The sequence below is a fragment of the Condylura cristata genome, unplaced genomic scaffold, assembly GCF_000260355.1.
Source record: "Condylura cristata isolate star-nosed mole 26May11 unplaced genomic scaffold, ConCri1.0 scaffold00013, whole genome shotgun sequence".
NCBI lineage: Eukaryota > Metazoa > Chordata > Mammalia > Eulipotyphla > Talpidae > Condylura > Condylura cristata.
Window position 1 is genome coordinate 51,862,879 of NW_004567114.1, and position 16,514 is coordinate 51,879,392.

The following is a 16,514-nucleotide window of genomic DNA, read 5'->3' on the forward strand; positions in this document are numbered from 1 at the left end:
CTTCTATGCTGCTACCAGTATATTGCACTTTGTGCAACAATTTATAATGAACTTTAAAAGAACTACTGATTATCTTAACGTTTTGGACTCAATTACCTGTTTAAAATGTTCAGTGACTAAGGAAAGCATGTCATTTTCTCTTACCCACTGAAGTATAGCAATAGATTGTGAATAGAGCAAATCAAAGAGACACAAATACTAGCAGAAGGGGCCAATTGTGTTTAGTTTTTAGTCCTGTCATATGGTTTTCATTTAGGTTGACTGATTATGGCAGACTGACAGGTAGCACATGTCCCTTTCTAGGGCTCTGTAGACTATGCTATTCCTATTCTTATCTGTCCATTTTGATTCCAAAATGTAAGTGAAACAGAATTACAGCATTCACTTTGTTTTCCTGGGCTAAGTGATTATTTCTGAAGTGCAATTTTGTGATTAGGAGAGATGGCATGCATACACTCAACTAATGCTGATTTCCCCCAGGGTGCAGGATAGGTAAATTCATAATGAATGGATGTTGTGCTTTGATTTCAAATGGATGTAAAACCTCACCACACTTGGTAGTTTTATTTAAAAAAATGTATTTAATTATTCTGAAATTAACAGGAGAATATTAAAATTGAACTTTAGAAAATGGCATTTAAACATAAGTCAAGGGTGCTAGCTGCATATGAATGTTAATCCCTTTCAAAAAGTGAATAAAATAAACTTGCCTGACATAAATTGGGGTGGGGGGAGGTAGGGTCATTGAAAAAACTTCAATTTAGTTGTTTAAATTCTCCCTGATTAATTCAAAAGATATATGAATGCAATTTGGTACTAATATTGTCAGATTCTAATTATTCTTAATTTCAAGAGTACAGTAATTATTCAACTAATTGCTGTCATAGTATTGTCATAGTTGTCTGGTTCTGATGGTTGGCTTTTCGGTGGGGTACCTAGGGATTAATGGTTGGAACAATGCATTTTCTATATTTTCTTTGATATTTTAAAAGCAAATTTTGGCTATGAGTATGAGTGACCAACTTTGAAGATGATTTAGCATTCCCAAAATGAGACACATTTGACTACACAAAAGTAAGTGGTTGGTTGGATAGAGCTGGCAGGGATCATGCTCAGTGAAATAAGCCAGAAAGAAAAGGAAAAGTACCAGATGATCCCACTCATACAGAAGAAAATAATATTAATAATGAATAACTATATACTAGAGACATTTTACAGGAGTGGAATGGGGAATGGGATCAAAAAGGAGGGAGAGGGAAGTTCACTGGACTGTGGTGATGGCACGTGGGTGATTTGGTGATGGGAAGCCCACGGGGATTACAACTGAGATGGAAAAAGGCACAAGATGATGTAAAAATAAACTATAAAATTATTGAAAAACACAAGTAAGTGGTTGGTACCCAAACCTTTATTTTTATAGAGAAGAGGCTTTGTTGTGTCCCTTAAAATTTCCTGAAATCTCAAATGTGTATATTAACCCTGTCTTTAATTTTCTGTATCCTAGTGCCTTGACATCTTGAGAACTTTTTGTGTGGAGGGACTGCTCTTCCCAGGGCTCACCAACTCCTAAGACATAAAATCAACTCCCCCAAGAATGCACTTTCATCTGTACACCATCCATTCCAGATTCTCAGCCTCACCATTTTTAGCCTCTCAAACTTTGTGCAGCAGTCACCCTGCATGATGAGCCTAGAGTCATGGCCCATAAGCCCCCACACCCAAAAGCCCAATGAAATCATTCAGACAAACCGACCCTACACCTGCATAAATTCTCTCACCTATATGTTCCCATTCTCCACACTGTCCGGTACTTCCTCAGATGGAACCTACATGTGCCTTCTCTTTTAAGGGAACTGTTAGATAAACTTCCTCCTTCGTGACCATGATTTCCACAACTGCTTGTATTACTATGACTGGTAAAACAAATCCCAGGTATCCCTTAAAAGATATGAGATTACATGGCAAAAGGCAATTAAGACTACATAATCACTAACATTAAAATAGAGAGATTATTGACATAATCTCTCTATTTTGTTCATAATAAGCAGCTGGGTCCAGAGGAATCAAAAAAGTGAAAAAATATCAACACTTATTTTTTTGATCCAGTCAAATAATGTTTTGCCTGGCTACAGTGTTAGCAGCAGAAGTAACCTCTTCTTCCTTCACAGTTTGAGCTTAAAGTTCTCCTCTTGGTGATGAAGATGTTAGTCATCCACCTAAGATGTGAAATCATTAGTAGGAAAAAATCACAATTTTTGTCTGTTGATCCCAAACTTGACTGTGACTTTTGTCTGAAATGATCAACTGTGAGAGGGACAAGTTAACTAAAAAAATTTATTGAGATGTATACTACATCCACTGAGTTGTCCATATAACTCAATGAAAATGAGTTCTATGAGTACTACAGGTAAGCAATAAGCATACTCACATGAGACTATTTATTCCAACAAGAGAATCTAGAAGGTAATTAGAAGATAAACAGTGGCTCATGTGAGCCCACTTTTTTTAAGTTGCAATCTGACTGTGTAGCGACTAGATGGCTATCAGGAGCAGTACAAAAAGAACCACACATGCTGGAAATACATCTCTAGATGGATGCCTCTCACTGCAAACTCTAGATTTCAGAATATGGGTGGCATTTCTGATATTTCTTATATTCATCTTCTGTTGACTATGAATCCCCTCTTGTTTATTAGGCATTAGGAACAATCTAGAGGGAAAAGATGACTATAATTTTTCTTAGAGTTTTTTTCTCAAATTGATATCACAAGCGAACAGTAAAGACATATAGCAAAGCTACTCTTTCTCAACATGCTGAGATCACCAGGCCCATGAGAACTGGTGGGACTGGAACCTGAGCAATGTGGTTCACACAGCAAAATTTATTTTCCTTCAAGGATAGTGTCAGCTACACACGTCCAAAGTGAACTCACACCAATCCAAACTTCCCTTTTCACTGGTCTACTCAGATTAAGCATTAACCACAATATTGTGAATCTTGAGGTGTGAAATGTAGCATGTAATTTCCCAAACTTATTTCTATTAAAATCCTTCTTGCAATGAATTGTACTTTAGTCTGAGTTACGTATAGGTGATGGTGGTGCATGATCTTTGATCAGTTCCTTATTTCCACCCTTAAATCTTTTAGCATAGTGTCCAGTCTATAGTTAGAGCTCAATAAATAATTATTCTTGTTAATATTTTCATACTCTTTCCAACTGAGTGACTATAATATGGTAGCACTTGATAAATGATTTCCAGTAATAAACATATTAATTTGGGATAAAATACTTATTTTCAAAGTTTAAGGGAAAAAACAACTCATTAAAAGATTTAATCTCCTATTATGGCTTAGTCATATGTCCTCTGAACCCTTAATAATATTCTATTCAGTAGAAATAATTTACTTTCATGTCTTTATATTATCTCTTGCTCTATAACTTTGTTACCTTCAAAGTTATAACTTTCCATGTCTGTATACCAGAAATCAGTTGCCTGAATTTTCAGCATTCATTCAGTTACACTTTGTGTATTTGAGTTTTAGCAAGGCAAGTACTTTATAAACACATTCAGTGAGTGACCTTTTAGCCTGTAGCCTGCTATCCAAGGTACCTACAGACAACTACAGACAAACATTATATCCAGCTTTATGGAACTTTTGGATATGACCTTTGGTGCAGAGTTAGGGACAAGACGATAAAATAAGCACATGATGAAGGGGGCATTGGCTTGGGGACCACAATGCTTGTAGGTTTCTAGTCTTAACTTCTTTTAATATCTGTGTAACTTGGGCTGAACTTCATATCTTCTTTACAGTTGAGAAGTCATTTGTAGCTATTGTGGGTGTTTTGTTTCACTGTTCTTAATCATCTTTTCTGCTAATCTGGTGGGGCTCTGTAAAGCACTCATTCTTCATGACATCTTAGCCCTGAAACTGTGCCATTGACAGGATTGTAAGTGCTGAACAAATTTGTGTTAAAAAATAAGGCAAGATGGCCCTCCCTGGTGGCGCAGCGGGTTAAAGCACAGCACTGAGAATCTAAAAGCCGCTTCCGCATGAGTTCGATCCCCGCCTGCCCCGGAGGTGACCACATGGCGTGGCAGACCTCTCCTGACCCGCCCGCTGCTCCCCTCAGCAGTGTACTTCGTTGATCTGCCTGTTCTGCTCCCCACTCTGTCTCTGGTGACGCTTCTCACCGCCCCTGAGCCTCTGGCTGTACCCCAGTTCTGTATGCATAAATAAATAAATCTTTAAAAAAAATAATAAGGCAAGATAACGAACAAGTAAGAGGCAGGGAGACAGAATAGAAGTATATGTTTAAGGCTTAAATTCCCCAAAATTCTATTTGAATACAATACAATAACCACAAGTATACATAGGTTTGCTCTAGCATTAGTGGAAGTTAAAGCTTGGTTAAGTCACTATCAGTCAAACCTTTTCTCATGCATGAGAAACTGAGACTCCAGATGAGAAGTGAGATGTCCTTCAGGTAATGGCTTTAGTCAGCGCCTCTCGCAGGTTGGCTTTCAGCATCAGGCTAGGTGTGCAAGTAAGTTTACCCCTAGTAAAGGCTGGCCTTTTACTTTTTGTTTTCTATAAGTTTCTGTTTGTTGATTTGAACAATAATTTAAAAAAGCAGTAAATATTTCTTATAACAAAGTATCATGTGGAAATGTTAAATTTAAAAATAAGAAATTTTAATAGTCTGTGTAACTACCATATACAATAATTAATATACTCAATAGCAATGACATGCCTATGATTTGCTAAAATATATTTCTAAAAGAGTGACTGGAATTGTCAGTGTGTGTGTGCATTAAATTCTGTTTGGCAGATTAGTGAGAAGCTGCTTGGTTATGTTACTTAACAGTTCAGGCAACTTGGGCCCACCCTGGTGGTGCAGCAGGTTAAAGCACAGCACTAAGAAGCTAAAGCTACTTCAACATGAGTTCGATCCCTACCCTGGAGGTGATCCACATTGTGCAGCAGACCTCTCCTGGCCCGCCCTCTGCTTCCCTCAGCAGTGTACTTCATAGAACTGCCTATTCTACTCCCCACTCTGTCTCCGATGAAGCCTCTCATTGCCCCTGCACCTCTGGCCTGTATCCCAGTTCTGTATGCATAAATAAATAAATCTTAAAAAAAAAATATTCAGGTGACTCTATCTCCCTAAATGGAAGAGGCTCAGATGTCTTGTTTCACTATTGGGCTTTGCCTTTTTAGTGTAGCTCTTCATGGGCAAATCCAAAAATAATACCATTTTACCTGTCTTAAATTCAATTCAATTAATTTTTTTTCCTTTCATTAATATTTCTGAATACTTTTCTTAATTATTAAAGGAAGAGAAAAATACTTTTGCAAATACTTTTAACTAACATGAGGAATTTAGAAATTAGGTTGAATTACCCTTTAACTCATGTTTTCTTCCAGCAATTTGGCTATTTTCAGATGGCTTGAGACAGGAAGCAGGAAGAGTAGAGAGCAAGGATTGCTATGTTACCACTTGTAGAACTATGATTGGAAAGAATTCAGTCTAATTGCTAAAAGTCAAATAGTGTAACATCTTACCTATCTAATAAGAGTTATAGCCATACTTGCATATATTAGTTATTGTGTATATTATATCTTTGATACATCCTGTGTGTGTGTGTGTATATCTTAAACATACATGATACACATACACATATATGCTCATAAACATATACACACATGCATATCCACATGTGTGTGTGTTTGTGTGTGTATATCTTCCTACAGGTCAAGGAATCCATTTAACTTATTTTTCAATATTACTACTTTTACAGCTTCTGCCACCTTTGAGGACTTTCAGATACGTCCCCACGCTCTCTTTGTTCATTCATACAGAGCTCCAGCTTTCTGTGATCACTGTGGAGAAATGCTGTGGGGGTTGGTGCGTCAAGGCCTTAAATGTGAAGGTAAGATTTTTTTTCCTCAACCAAGTCAAATGCATTTTGGATTTAGCTGGTTGTGTTGTATCCTCTAAAACAATGTCTCTGTCCCTCAGGTTGTCTTCCCGGGAGTTTTGGACTCCTAAACTTAGTTTGTACATTTGTTTACATTTCCTGTCTCCAACATATTTGCTCTAATCTGAGAAACCTGGTTCTCACATCTTCTTCACATCATATGGGAATATTTCTTCTGTGATAGCTATTTTGAGAACAGATTAAAACTAAAATTTGCATTTGAAGTCCAAACTTGAAATAATAGATATTATATTCAATAAATGTTAAAAAGAGCAGAGATTCATCAGCTTAATCATACCTTCTAGAGCCACTCAGCCATTGAGTGCCATGTGGAATATACACCCAAGTTTCTGCACCAGTAGCACAAATATATGTTCCTCTGTGGCAATAACTGCTTTACTGCATAATTCAAGTTGCTATACACCATAGTATAATTTTTAAAATTTACCAAATCATGCTCTTTTTTCTTTGAGTCTGGGAACTAGAGGACAGAAGTACAAATGTTTGAACTTTTTCTAAAATAACAACACTTTATCTGTAAATAAGGTAGTGGTAATTTTTGTATTTCTGTCTAGGAGAAGCAAAATTAGGAGACAGTGATCTTGACGAAATTATCTAAATCAAGCACACAGGAAAAATCTGAGTCATACGTCTCTGGACATTATGAGTAGCAAAAACAATGAAAGGAAAATGGTGCTTCCCAAATCACCTGTCATGTGTCACATATTTTCTTAACTACAGTGTAATTGGTATTCACAGCTTACAGACAGGAAAACTCAATGATGTAATTTGTCTAAGAATATGTAGACAAATTGTGAGCCAGGATTCAAATCAAAGTAGTCCAAAAGTTGTTATGCATTGGGATGAGTTTTTCCTTATGTGTCCCTCACATACAAACTTACAGCAGCCAAAAATGGCTCAGATTATCTTTTTGGAGTTTTGTTGCTGGATTCCCCAAAGCCTCAGTTATTATATTAAAGAACCTTTTAGAATATTATAATCAAAGCAGTTGCTGAGCTCATCGAATAAAATCAGAGTCAAATACCAGTTATTTACAAATTGAAAATAGAACTCAGAAAAGAAACTCAAAAGAAAATTATATTTCCTAATAGCCTCAAGAAAAATGTAAACAGGACTTTTTTTTCTTAAATTCAAAATTAGAGTAACTCTAAATTTATGGGTGGATAAAAGTCTCCTTTATTTTTCCTTCCCAGGATGTGGTCTGAATTACCATAAGAGATGTGCATTTAAAATCCCCAACAATTGCAGCGGGGTGAGAAGAAGGAGGCTTTCAAATGTCTCCTTAACTGGGCTGAGCACCATCCGCACAGCATCTGCTGAACTCTCCACCAGTGCCCCAGATGAGCCACTGCTGGTAGGACCTTCTGCTCCTGGCATGGGGAATTCTGGGGGAAGATGTGCTAACCATGTCCATTTTAGACAGTCCCCTGGGATGGAGGGTGTTAATGACTGTTTCCTTGCAGGCATATGTTCTTGGATGGTCAAAGCATCACTGTTATCCACAAACAAGCTTGGAATTTGTTCTTATCTGTGAGCTTAGTACAATTAAAATATGTGAGGTTTCATCATGGCTATAGGGCCAGAGCAGCACAAAGTAATATATGAATGTTACAAAACATGACTTTGTCAAAATTTAGAAACCAGAGATAAAAATGTTCCATTCTGAAAATTATTGGCGTATACTTTGTGGCATAAATATTTATCCTGAGAGGAAATTTGAAATCTGCTCTTATAAAAAGTGAAAGTCTTTCATTGCTAGGCATTACTAGCCTGTATGCCTGCATATTGTCAGAGTGACATTGATTGACAAATGCCATAAAAAAAAACAGCACTTAATATTTTAAATATTTCCACTAGCTCTAAAATCTATATTTTATGGATATGACTTACATATTCTTCTTAAATAAAGTTAAGTTTGATTTTCCAGACATTCAAAATGAAGTAAAAATTGTGGTCATTATGTGAATTATTTAAAATAGGAGCATTTATTTTGAAACTGATGAAAGATATGAGGCTTTAAATTTCCCATATTTGCTCTCTTCCTCTAATGGATATTACAAAGACTCTATAATATAGCTATTATAAAAATTAAACAGGAAAAATGAAAATTACTGAAACATGTGAGTTAACTAAATCCCTCTTGGAGTTGAGAAAGCAATTTTTAAAAGATCTTTAAAAAGTTGGCCCTCCCGGCCCTCCCTGGTGGCGCAGCGGGTTAAAGCACTGCACTAAGTGGCTAGCCACTTCCATATGAGTTCGATTTCCGCCTGCCCCAGAGGTGACCACATGGCCTGGCAGACCTCTCCTGACCCGCCCGCTGCTCCCCTCAGCAGTGTACCTCGTCAGTCTGCCTGTTCTGCTCCCCACTCTGTCTCTGGTGAAGCCTCTTGCCGCCCCTGAGCCTCTGGCCTGTACCCCAGTTCTGTATGCACAAAATAAAAATAAATCTTAAAAAAAAAAAAAAAAGTTGGCCCTCCCTGGTGGTGCAGCAGATTAAAGCACAGCACTAAGAAGCTAAAAAGCCACTTCTGCATGAGTTCGATTCCCGCCTGCCCCAGAGGTGACCACATGGCATGGCAGACCTCTCCTGACCGGCCCACTGCTCCCCTCAGCAGTATACTTCGTCAGTCTGCCTGTTCTGCTCCCCACTCTGTCTCCGGTGAAGCCTCTTGCCGCCCCTGAGCCTCTGGCCTGTACCCCAGTTCTGTATGCACAAAATAAATAAATCTTTAAAAAAAAATCTTTAAAAAGCTAACTACTTCATTGTGAAATATTTTATTTGACAGCATAAATAAAACATGCTTTGTTTGTTTTTTGTTATTCAGATTTTGTTACATCATAAACCAAACATGTAACTTAAAATGAATATTCATTTTGATAAACAGGAAAATTCCATACTGTTTTCCCAAGACTTTCTTTTAGGGGATTCGAGTGTTTTCAGTTGAACCTGTTGGTGGAAAGCAAGTATTAAGTCCTACCATTATCTAGAAAATATATTTTGGTAACTATTCAGACTGTATTTATATGACTATGTCTTTTTCTAAAAGTTGCCTTAATTAGAATTAGTTATAGTCTCTCTGAAAAGTGCTTAAATCAAAGTCTGTTTACTTTCAGATAACTTTCATAGCACCTGTCCAATCCTAATTTCTTTGATTGAGCTTGAATTTTTACAGGCAGTGATTTTACAGGTGATAGCCGTTACTCTCATTTTAAACGGTAGTCACTGACAGTCATACATGGCTACAGCCTAGACATTTAAAAACAAGTTTAAGAAACAAAATTATAAATTCACTGTACCTTAATTTTGGTTTTACTAGGAAAAGTTCTCTTTAATTATTTAACTTTTCTAAAGAAGTCAAGAACTCCAAAGTAGAATCATCCTTCATTAGAATAAATTAGAATCAAGGTAACTAATGCAAAAGATTATTCTTTGAAATATTTCCAAATTTTTATAACCTATTGCATACACACACACACACTTGTGTATATATATATCTATATTTCAAAATAGCACATAGATAATATAATTTAGATTGTGTAAGTATACATTGAGGTATACTTTAAAATGATCACATACATTATATATATATATATGTATCAGTATATTGTATATATAGAGAGGTAAGATTATATTTTATAGCTTTTAACAGTTTTATGTGCTTTTAAATCAAATTATTCAATTGCCTTATTTAGCAAAATTAAATGATTTATTTTTTTGGTTGTTTACAAGCTATATATTACAGAAAATATTGGAATTCTTCAATACTTTACTGTTGAGTGGATTTTTTTTTTTAAGATTTATTTATTTGTGCACACAGAACTGGGGTACAGGCCAGAGGCTCAGGGGCGGCGAGAGGCTTCACTGGAACAGAGTGGGGAACAGAACAGGCAGATAGATGAAGTACACTGCTGAGGGGAGCAGCAGGTGGGTCTGGAGGGTCTGTCATGCCATGTGGTCACCTCTGGGGCAGGCGGGAATCGAACTCATGCGGAAGGGGCTTTATCTTCTTAGTGCTGTGCCACCTGAGCAGGGCCTGAGTGGAATTTTTTATAGTAGAATAAATTTAAAATTTATATTTTTAAAAGCAGATTTCACTATGTCAAATATGTAAAATTTTAACCAAATTAGATTATCGTAAAACAAGAGCCATAAGTTACTTTGAACATATTATTGTAAACTTTTAAATCTTTTATAAAATGCCTTATTGGTAACCTTTAAATGAGACATTCCCTTAGAAAGAAAGTCTGTGCACTTTTTGACACATTTACTCTCAAAATTATTGTTGACATTCTACAAAATTGGTTGTGCTTTGTTGGAGTGCCTGTATTTCACTCATTTTATCCATTACCTATTAAAAGCAGAAAATTTGCCCCTATTTGAAAAGTAATATAGTCTCAATGACTACTTTATGCAGGAACAAAACCATCCTGCTCTCTCCAGCCATGGAAAACAATTAAGTCCTGTTTCAACCTGGGACAAAACATAAAAGACCAGTAAATATATTTCAAATTTATAGTGAATACCTACTCAAATATAATGTTATGACAATAATAAAACTTTGATTTCGATATACTATAAGGTAACATGCCTTTCTTTCATTTTCCTCCAGGTCTTTCATGATTTGATAGTTCTTTTTTTTTTTTTTTTTTGACATTGAGTAAAATTCCACTGGCAGGATACCCATGGTTTATCAGTTTATTCACCTAATGAAGGACATCTTGGTTGATGAGAAGTTTTGGTGATTATAAATAAAGAAGCTATTAATTCGGTGAAGAGGTCTTTGTATAGACACAGTATTCATTTGACAGGTATCAAGGAGAGAGACTACTATGTCATATGATAAGAATATATTAAGTTTTTTAAGTGGCCAAACTGTGTTACAAAGGTTTATATCATTTTTATTCCCACTGGAAGTGAATGAGAGTTCCAGATCCTAGTTTCTGAAATTTGGTATTGTCAGTGTTCTGAATTTTGGCCATGATATATGGTGACATCTTTTTTTTTTTTTGCATTTCCCTAATGACATATGATGTAGGGATTCTTTTGTTATGCTTATTTGTCATCAGTATGTCTTCTTTGGTGACATGTCAGTTAGGGTATTTGACCTTTTTTTTTTTTTAAGATTCATTTATTTGTGCATACAGAACTGGGGTATAGGCCAGAGGCTCAGGGGCGGCGAGAGGCTTCACCAGAGACAGAGTGGGGAGCAGAACAGGCAGATGGATGAAGTACACTGCTGAGGGGAGCAGTGGGCCGGTCAGGAGAGGTCTGCCGCGCCATGTGGTCACTTCCAGGGCAGGCAGGACTCGAACTCATGCGGAAGTGGCTTTAGCTTCTTAGTGCTGTGCTTTAACCCACTGCGCCACCAGAGAGGGCCAATTTGACCTATCTTTAAAATGGGTTGGTTGGTTTCTTATTGAAATTTTATAATATCTTTGTGTGTTTTATATAGTGATCCATTATTTAGCTGTGTCATTTGCATGTATTTTCTCCAGTCTGTGGCTTTTTTCATAATTTGCTTGATATTATCTTTAATGAAGTCAGAATTAGCAATTATTGCTGGATATGATCATGGAGATTTTTTCCCCTATGTCTCTATAGGTATTTTATAGTATTTTAGAGTTTTGCATGAGATTTATGATTTATCTAATTTTTTTTTCTCGAAGTGTGTCAGTTTGGGTAAACATATTTTAAACATCACTATTCATAATAGCTGAAGGCTAGAAACAATAATATAGACCTACACACTAAAATATTACATGGCAATCGAATTAGAAACTATCAGCTTCTTCAACAACATGAGTGAGTATTACTGATAACTACTTAGAGAAAATAGAAATATAGAATATGTGTAGAAATAGAAAATAGAATATGTGTACTTACGAATGTTGAAGTTTAAATAAAACAAAAGTTTAAATAAAACAAAATTAGTTTATGGTGAGAAACATGAAATTACTGGGCCCTTTTACATTTGAAAGGAAGCAGGAGAGCGTTTTTCAGTGCTGTAAATCTTGACCTAGGTAAAGGTTACATAGATACCTGCTCATGTGAAATCTCGTCAAGATATACACCTATAATTTTATGAACCTTAATCCACATAAACTACACTCAATAAAGACATTTTAAAGTGATAATAGCAAGCAGCTGTCAGAATAGCAAACTATAAATTTATTACGTTTCTTCATCACAGGGCATGTGAGAAAAATAAACATTATATCTGAATAAATTATAATTAAATTTGGTTCTCAGGTTCCCATCAATTAAAAGAAGTTTGAGTTACAGAAATTGTATTTCTCAGTAACTGGAAACATAAATGATTTGACAAGTCACATGTGAAATGTAAGATGCCACATCATCCAGCTGTACGTAGTGTTCACTTACCTACTAAGCATTGTTTTACACATACGTTTTCACTACAGATGCAGAATTATATTTTATATGTTCTTCAAGGATAAAATGATAATAAATGCAAAATTAAAGATCCTTGTAAAACCAGTTACCAAAAGAACAGGTGGCTCTCTTTTTCTTGGTGACAGTTCTGGTGGTTTTAAGTAGATATCAATGTAAAAAGATAGAATTGTGTATTTCTATAACTTTTTTCTTCAAAATAATGATGTACAAAAGATTTCTTTCTGGTTAAATAAGGAATGCTTCTTGTGTCCATTCACATTTTGCACAACACAAAATCCATTAAGCAGCTATCAATCTAAGAAGTCTTGCCAGTCATGAAATCAGTATTTCTAAATTGGTTCAAATTTAAGAGGAAAAAAAACCTTTTTCTTATAAAACTTAGAAATGTCTGATGGGAGAAAACATGTGCTTTGAGATATTGTAACTGAGAAGAATAAGCAGATCAATGCATGTTGCACAGACTATCTTCAAATACCCAGTTGTAATTGAATTCTAATGGATGCCCAGAATAAAGTTATTAAGAATAATCAACTGGAGGAAAATCACAAGCTTTACATATCAGATATGTTCATGGACAAGGATAACATCTTATTTGGAAATAGAGAAACTATTGTTTTGTTTTTTTTTTTTTAAAGATTTATTTATTCATGCATACAGAACTGGGGTACAGGCCAGAGATGTGGAGCGTGAGAGGATTCACCAGGGACAGAGTGGGGAGCAGAACAGGCAGATCGACAAAACACACTGCTGAGGGGAGCAGCGGGTGGGTCAGGAGAGGTCTGCCACACCATGTGGTCACCTCCGGGGCAGGCGGGAATCGAACTCATGCGGAGGCGGCTTTAGATTCTCAGTGCTGTGCTTTAACCCGCTGCGCCACAAGGGAGGGCCCCAGTGTTTTTGTTTTTGTTTTTGTTTTTGTTTTTTAACACAAAATAAATGCTGCCCCCCCATAAGAAAATATTCCATGAAAGTACTTACAAAAGGTTTTATAAATTCTCCCCAAAAGTCACCTTCTGATTTGATCAAATGAGTGGTTGATGCTCCTGTGTTTTTAGCACGTGCTTCATGTCAGTGCAGTAATGTAGCAGGTATTATAGGGGAGCAATTCATCTCATCTTGGTAGAGCCTCATTTTAAATGTACACTAGTTCCCCACATCTCTGACAAAATGTGGTAGCTCTAAAGGACAATGATTCTGGGATGCAGAGAACCAATTTTAAGATTTTCTTCAAAGTTCAACAGGTTACTCAACACTGGAAAAATCAGTGATTTAAACATAGTCATGTATTTTTGTTCAGCAAAAGAATGAACAACGATCTACTTTTGATTTGTTTTATAGTTATTAGACAGAAATGCTTGATGAAGAGATAGGGGATAGTAATAAATATCATATTCGTGCATAAATTACTTGAAAGTTTTATCTACTTAAGTCAATATATTTCTTCTCTTAAAAAAGATTTCAGTGTGTCCTTTACTCTTGAACTAAATTTCAACCTGTATTGAAATAAGTCAAAAAACAATGATTGGAAACAAAGACTAAAATGAATAAAGAATGTACTATTGGCATATTTCTCTCATTAATGGTCTAGCCCACTATCGGACTTCCCAGGTTTGTAAACCTTGAGTGGTACTGATTCATCAGCTTGTTCTTGCCAGCAGTCAGATAACAGCTATATAATATTTGATTACTTTGATGACCTTTTTTCCTTCTTTTCCCATCGAGAGGATAAATTATTGTGAAGAAAATCTAATCTTTCACTTAAAGGTCAAAATGTTTCATTCTACCTGTAATTTATCTTCAACAAGGTGAAAGAATATTTTTTCTTCACTAACACCATGACGAGTAGATTTTTTAACTCTGTCAGCTCACAACTGTAAATAATGTTTTTTCAGTCTTGACTGAGTTTCTTTAGTTCCATCATAAAAAGTAGTTTCCAATCTAGCTATCTTTGTGACCATAAGAACTGATTGGTATAACATTTTGCTATAATTGAAAACACCTATATCAAGCATTATTGAATAACATGCATTGCCATTCTCCAATAACACTGTTTTCTTCTCTTTTTCCTCCCTTTATTCTGCTCCTTTGCCTGCCTTTTGCTCTTATAACTTCATGTTTCAGTCTCCTGTGAGCCCAGGCTTTGAGGTAGGTACTAACCCTATCACACATTAGGTAGAATTTCCCTAAGATTATTTGATTTTGCAGTATTATTATTTTTTCTAAGAATGGCATAATATATAGTTAGCCAGTGCTTACACATTGGAACTATGTCCTGATGGCAGGGACCATGTAACCATGTGGAGTGAGGTCCTCATTCATAAAGACATAGATTTCAACTGGTATAGTAAGGATTCGAAAGGAGGACTGTCTGAATACGAATATAGTTTTTTCAGGAAAGGAGCTTTCAATCTTAATATTTAATCACAATTAAATGCTATAGGTTGTATGCAAATGAACATTTCAAGGACACAGTTCAATCAGAAGTTATATTTGGAAAAGACACAAATATTTCTCACACAATTTTTCAGTTAAGCAACCCCCCCCCCCGCAAAAGTGGTATTTATCTGTTTTAAGCTTTTATGACCTGAATATGGGGATAGACATTTAGATTGTGTTAAACTGAATATACAATAATGCTTTACTTATATTTTTCCTTTTAATGTTTACTTTTCCTTATTTCTGTATCTCTAGCAGATGGATCTGAATTGCTACTTCCCCTCATTAGAGTATAAATTTCAAATACCATTATTGTTATCCATTCTAATATGGACTTGCTTAAAGAACTAACAAAATATGCTAAGTAAATGCTGTTCTGGATTAAGCAAAATTGGCATTTGAGGACATCCTGATTTATAGAGGTAAAGTGAAGAAATCTGCTTTAGTGATAGTTAGTTCCTGTGCATTGGGAAAAAATACTAGTTTCAAATCTACACAATTTAGAAAAGCCCAGGATGAAAGCTGGGTGAATGCGATTTTTATATTCTTGTAAATTTAAATTCTGTAGTTACAGTGCTTTCCAGGTACAAATTGTAAAGGTAAGTTAATATATTTTCCTTCAAATTGTTTTTTTTTTTTTTTTTGGGAATGAAGCCAGAGAAGGCCAGGCACCATTATTCACTTCCATGGAATTAGGCACAAACTATGAAAGGAAGACTGAAGAATATTCTGCTTCTCTGTGAAAGGTGCACAACTCAAGGCAACCAGGCTTTTGGGACAGCTCCTGATGGAAATAAGATTCATTACATAAGCTATTATTCTTGCACTTGTCTGTTTCTAGGTTGTTGAAAAGATAACAGATTTTCATTTTATTTTAAAATGACTTGGAAGAGTCAGTGCATAAAATTTGAGCAATATTTCATAGAAATACTTCAGTGATAGGTGTGTAATTTGAGAGTTGTTATAGAAACCTGGTCTTGGCTCCACACTTAGCATGCCTTGGTCGTTATATATAGTGATAGTTGTAACTCTACTATGCACAATATACAAGTTTGATTAATTCTCTGCCCTTGTGGAGTTTACATAAATGGACAATATGCAAATATATAAGTAGGGTACATATTCTAATTTTACATGACAGAGATACATATTAATTTACTCAATCTCTCCAATGATTAGGTTGTTTCCACATTTTTAATTTTAGACAATGCTGAATTAAGCATCCTTATTTGTATATTTTTGCACATATCTAGAAGTACTAATAGATGTTTCAATAAAATGTATTTGTTGAATGAATTAAGAGATTTTACTTTTAAGCCCAAAATAATTAAATACACACATATTTGCCAAATAATTTTTCAGAGAAGTGTAGATTAAACTTATAGTCCACTAACTACAGTGAATGAGGATTTTTTTCCTCATTGTCTTCCTACTAGAGCGAGCTCATTAATATTTTAAAAAGTTTGTAATTAGGCCCTCCCTGGTGGCGCAGCGGGTTAAAGCACTGCACTGAGAATCTAAAGCCGCTTCCGCATAAGTTCGATTCCCGCCTGCCCTGGAGGTGACCACATGGCGTGGCAGACCTCTACTGACCCGCCCGCTGCTCCCCTCATCACTGTACTTTGTCCATCTGCCTGTTCTGCTCCCCACTCTGTCTCTG

The 16,514-nt window shown here is 35.8% G+C and overlaps 1 protein-coding gene across 1 annotated transcript in view; it reads left to right on the forward strand.

Moving 5' to 3' along the window:
• Positions 1-16,514, forward strand: part of PRKD1 (protein kinase D1) — a 219,461-nt gene that overhangs the window by 140,889 nt on the left and 62,058 nt on the right. The window contains exons 3-4 of the mRNA XM_004681964.2: positions 5,806-5,937; positions 7,200-7,360. Coding sequence (XP_004682021.1) covers positions 5,806-5,937; positions 7,200-7,360 — 293 coding nt within the window. The remainder of the gene's footprint in view (positions 1-5,805; positions 5,938-7,199; positions 7,361-16,514) is intronic.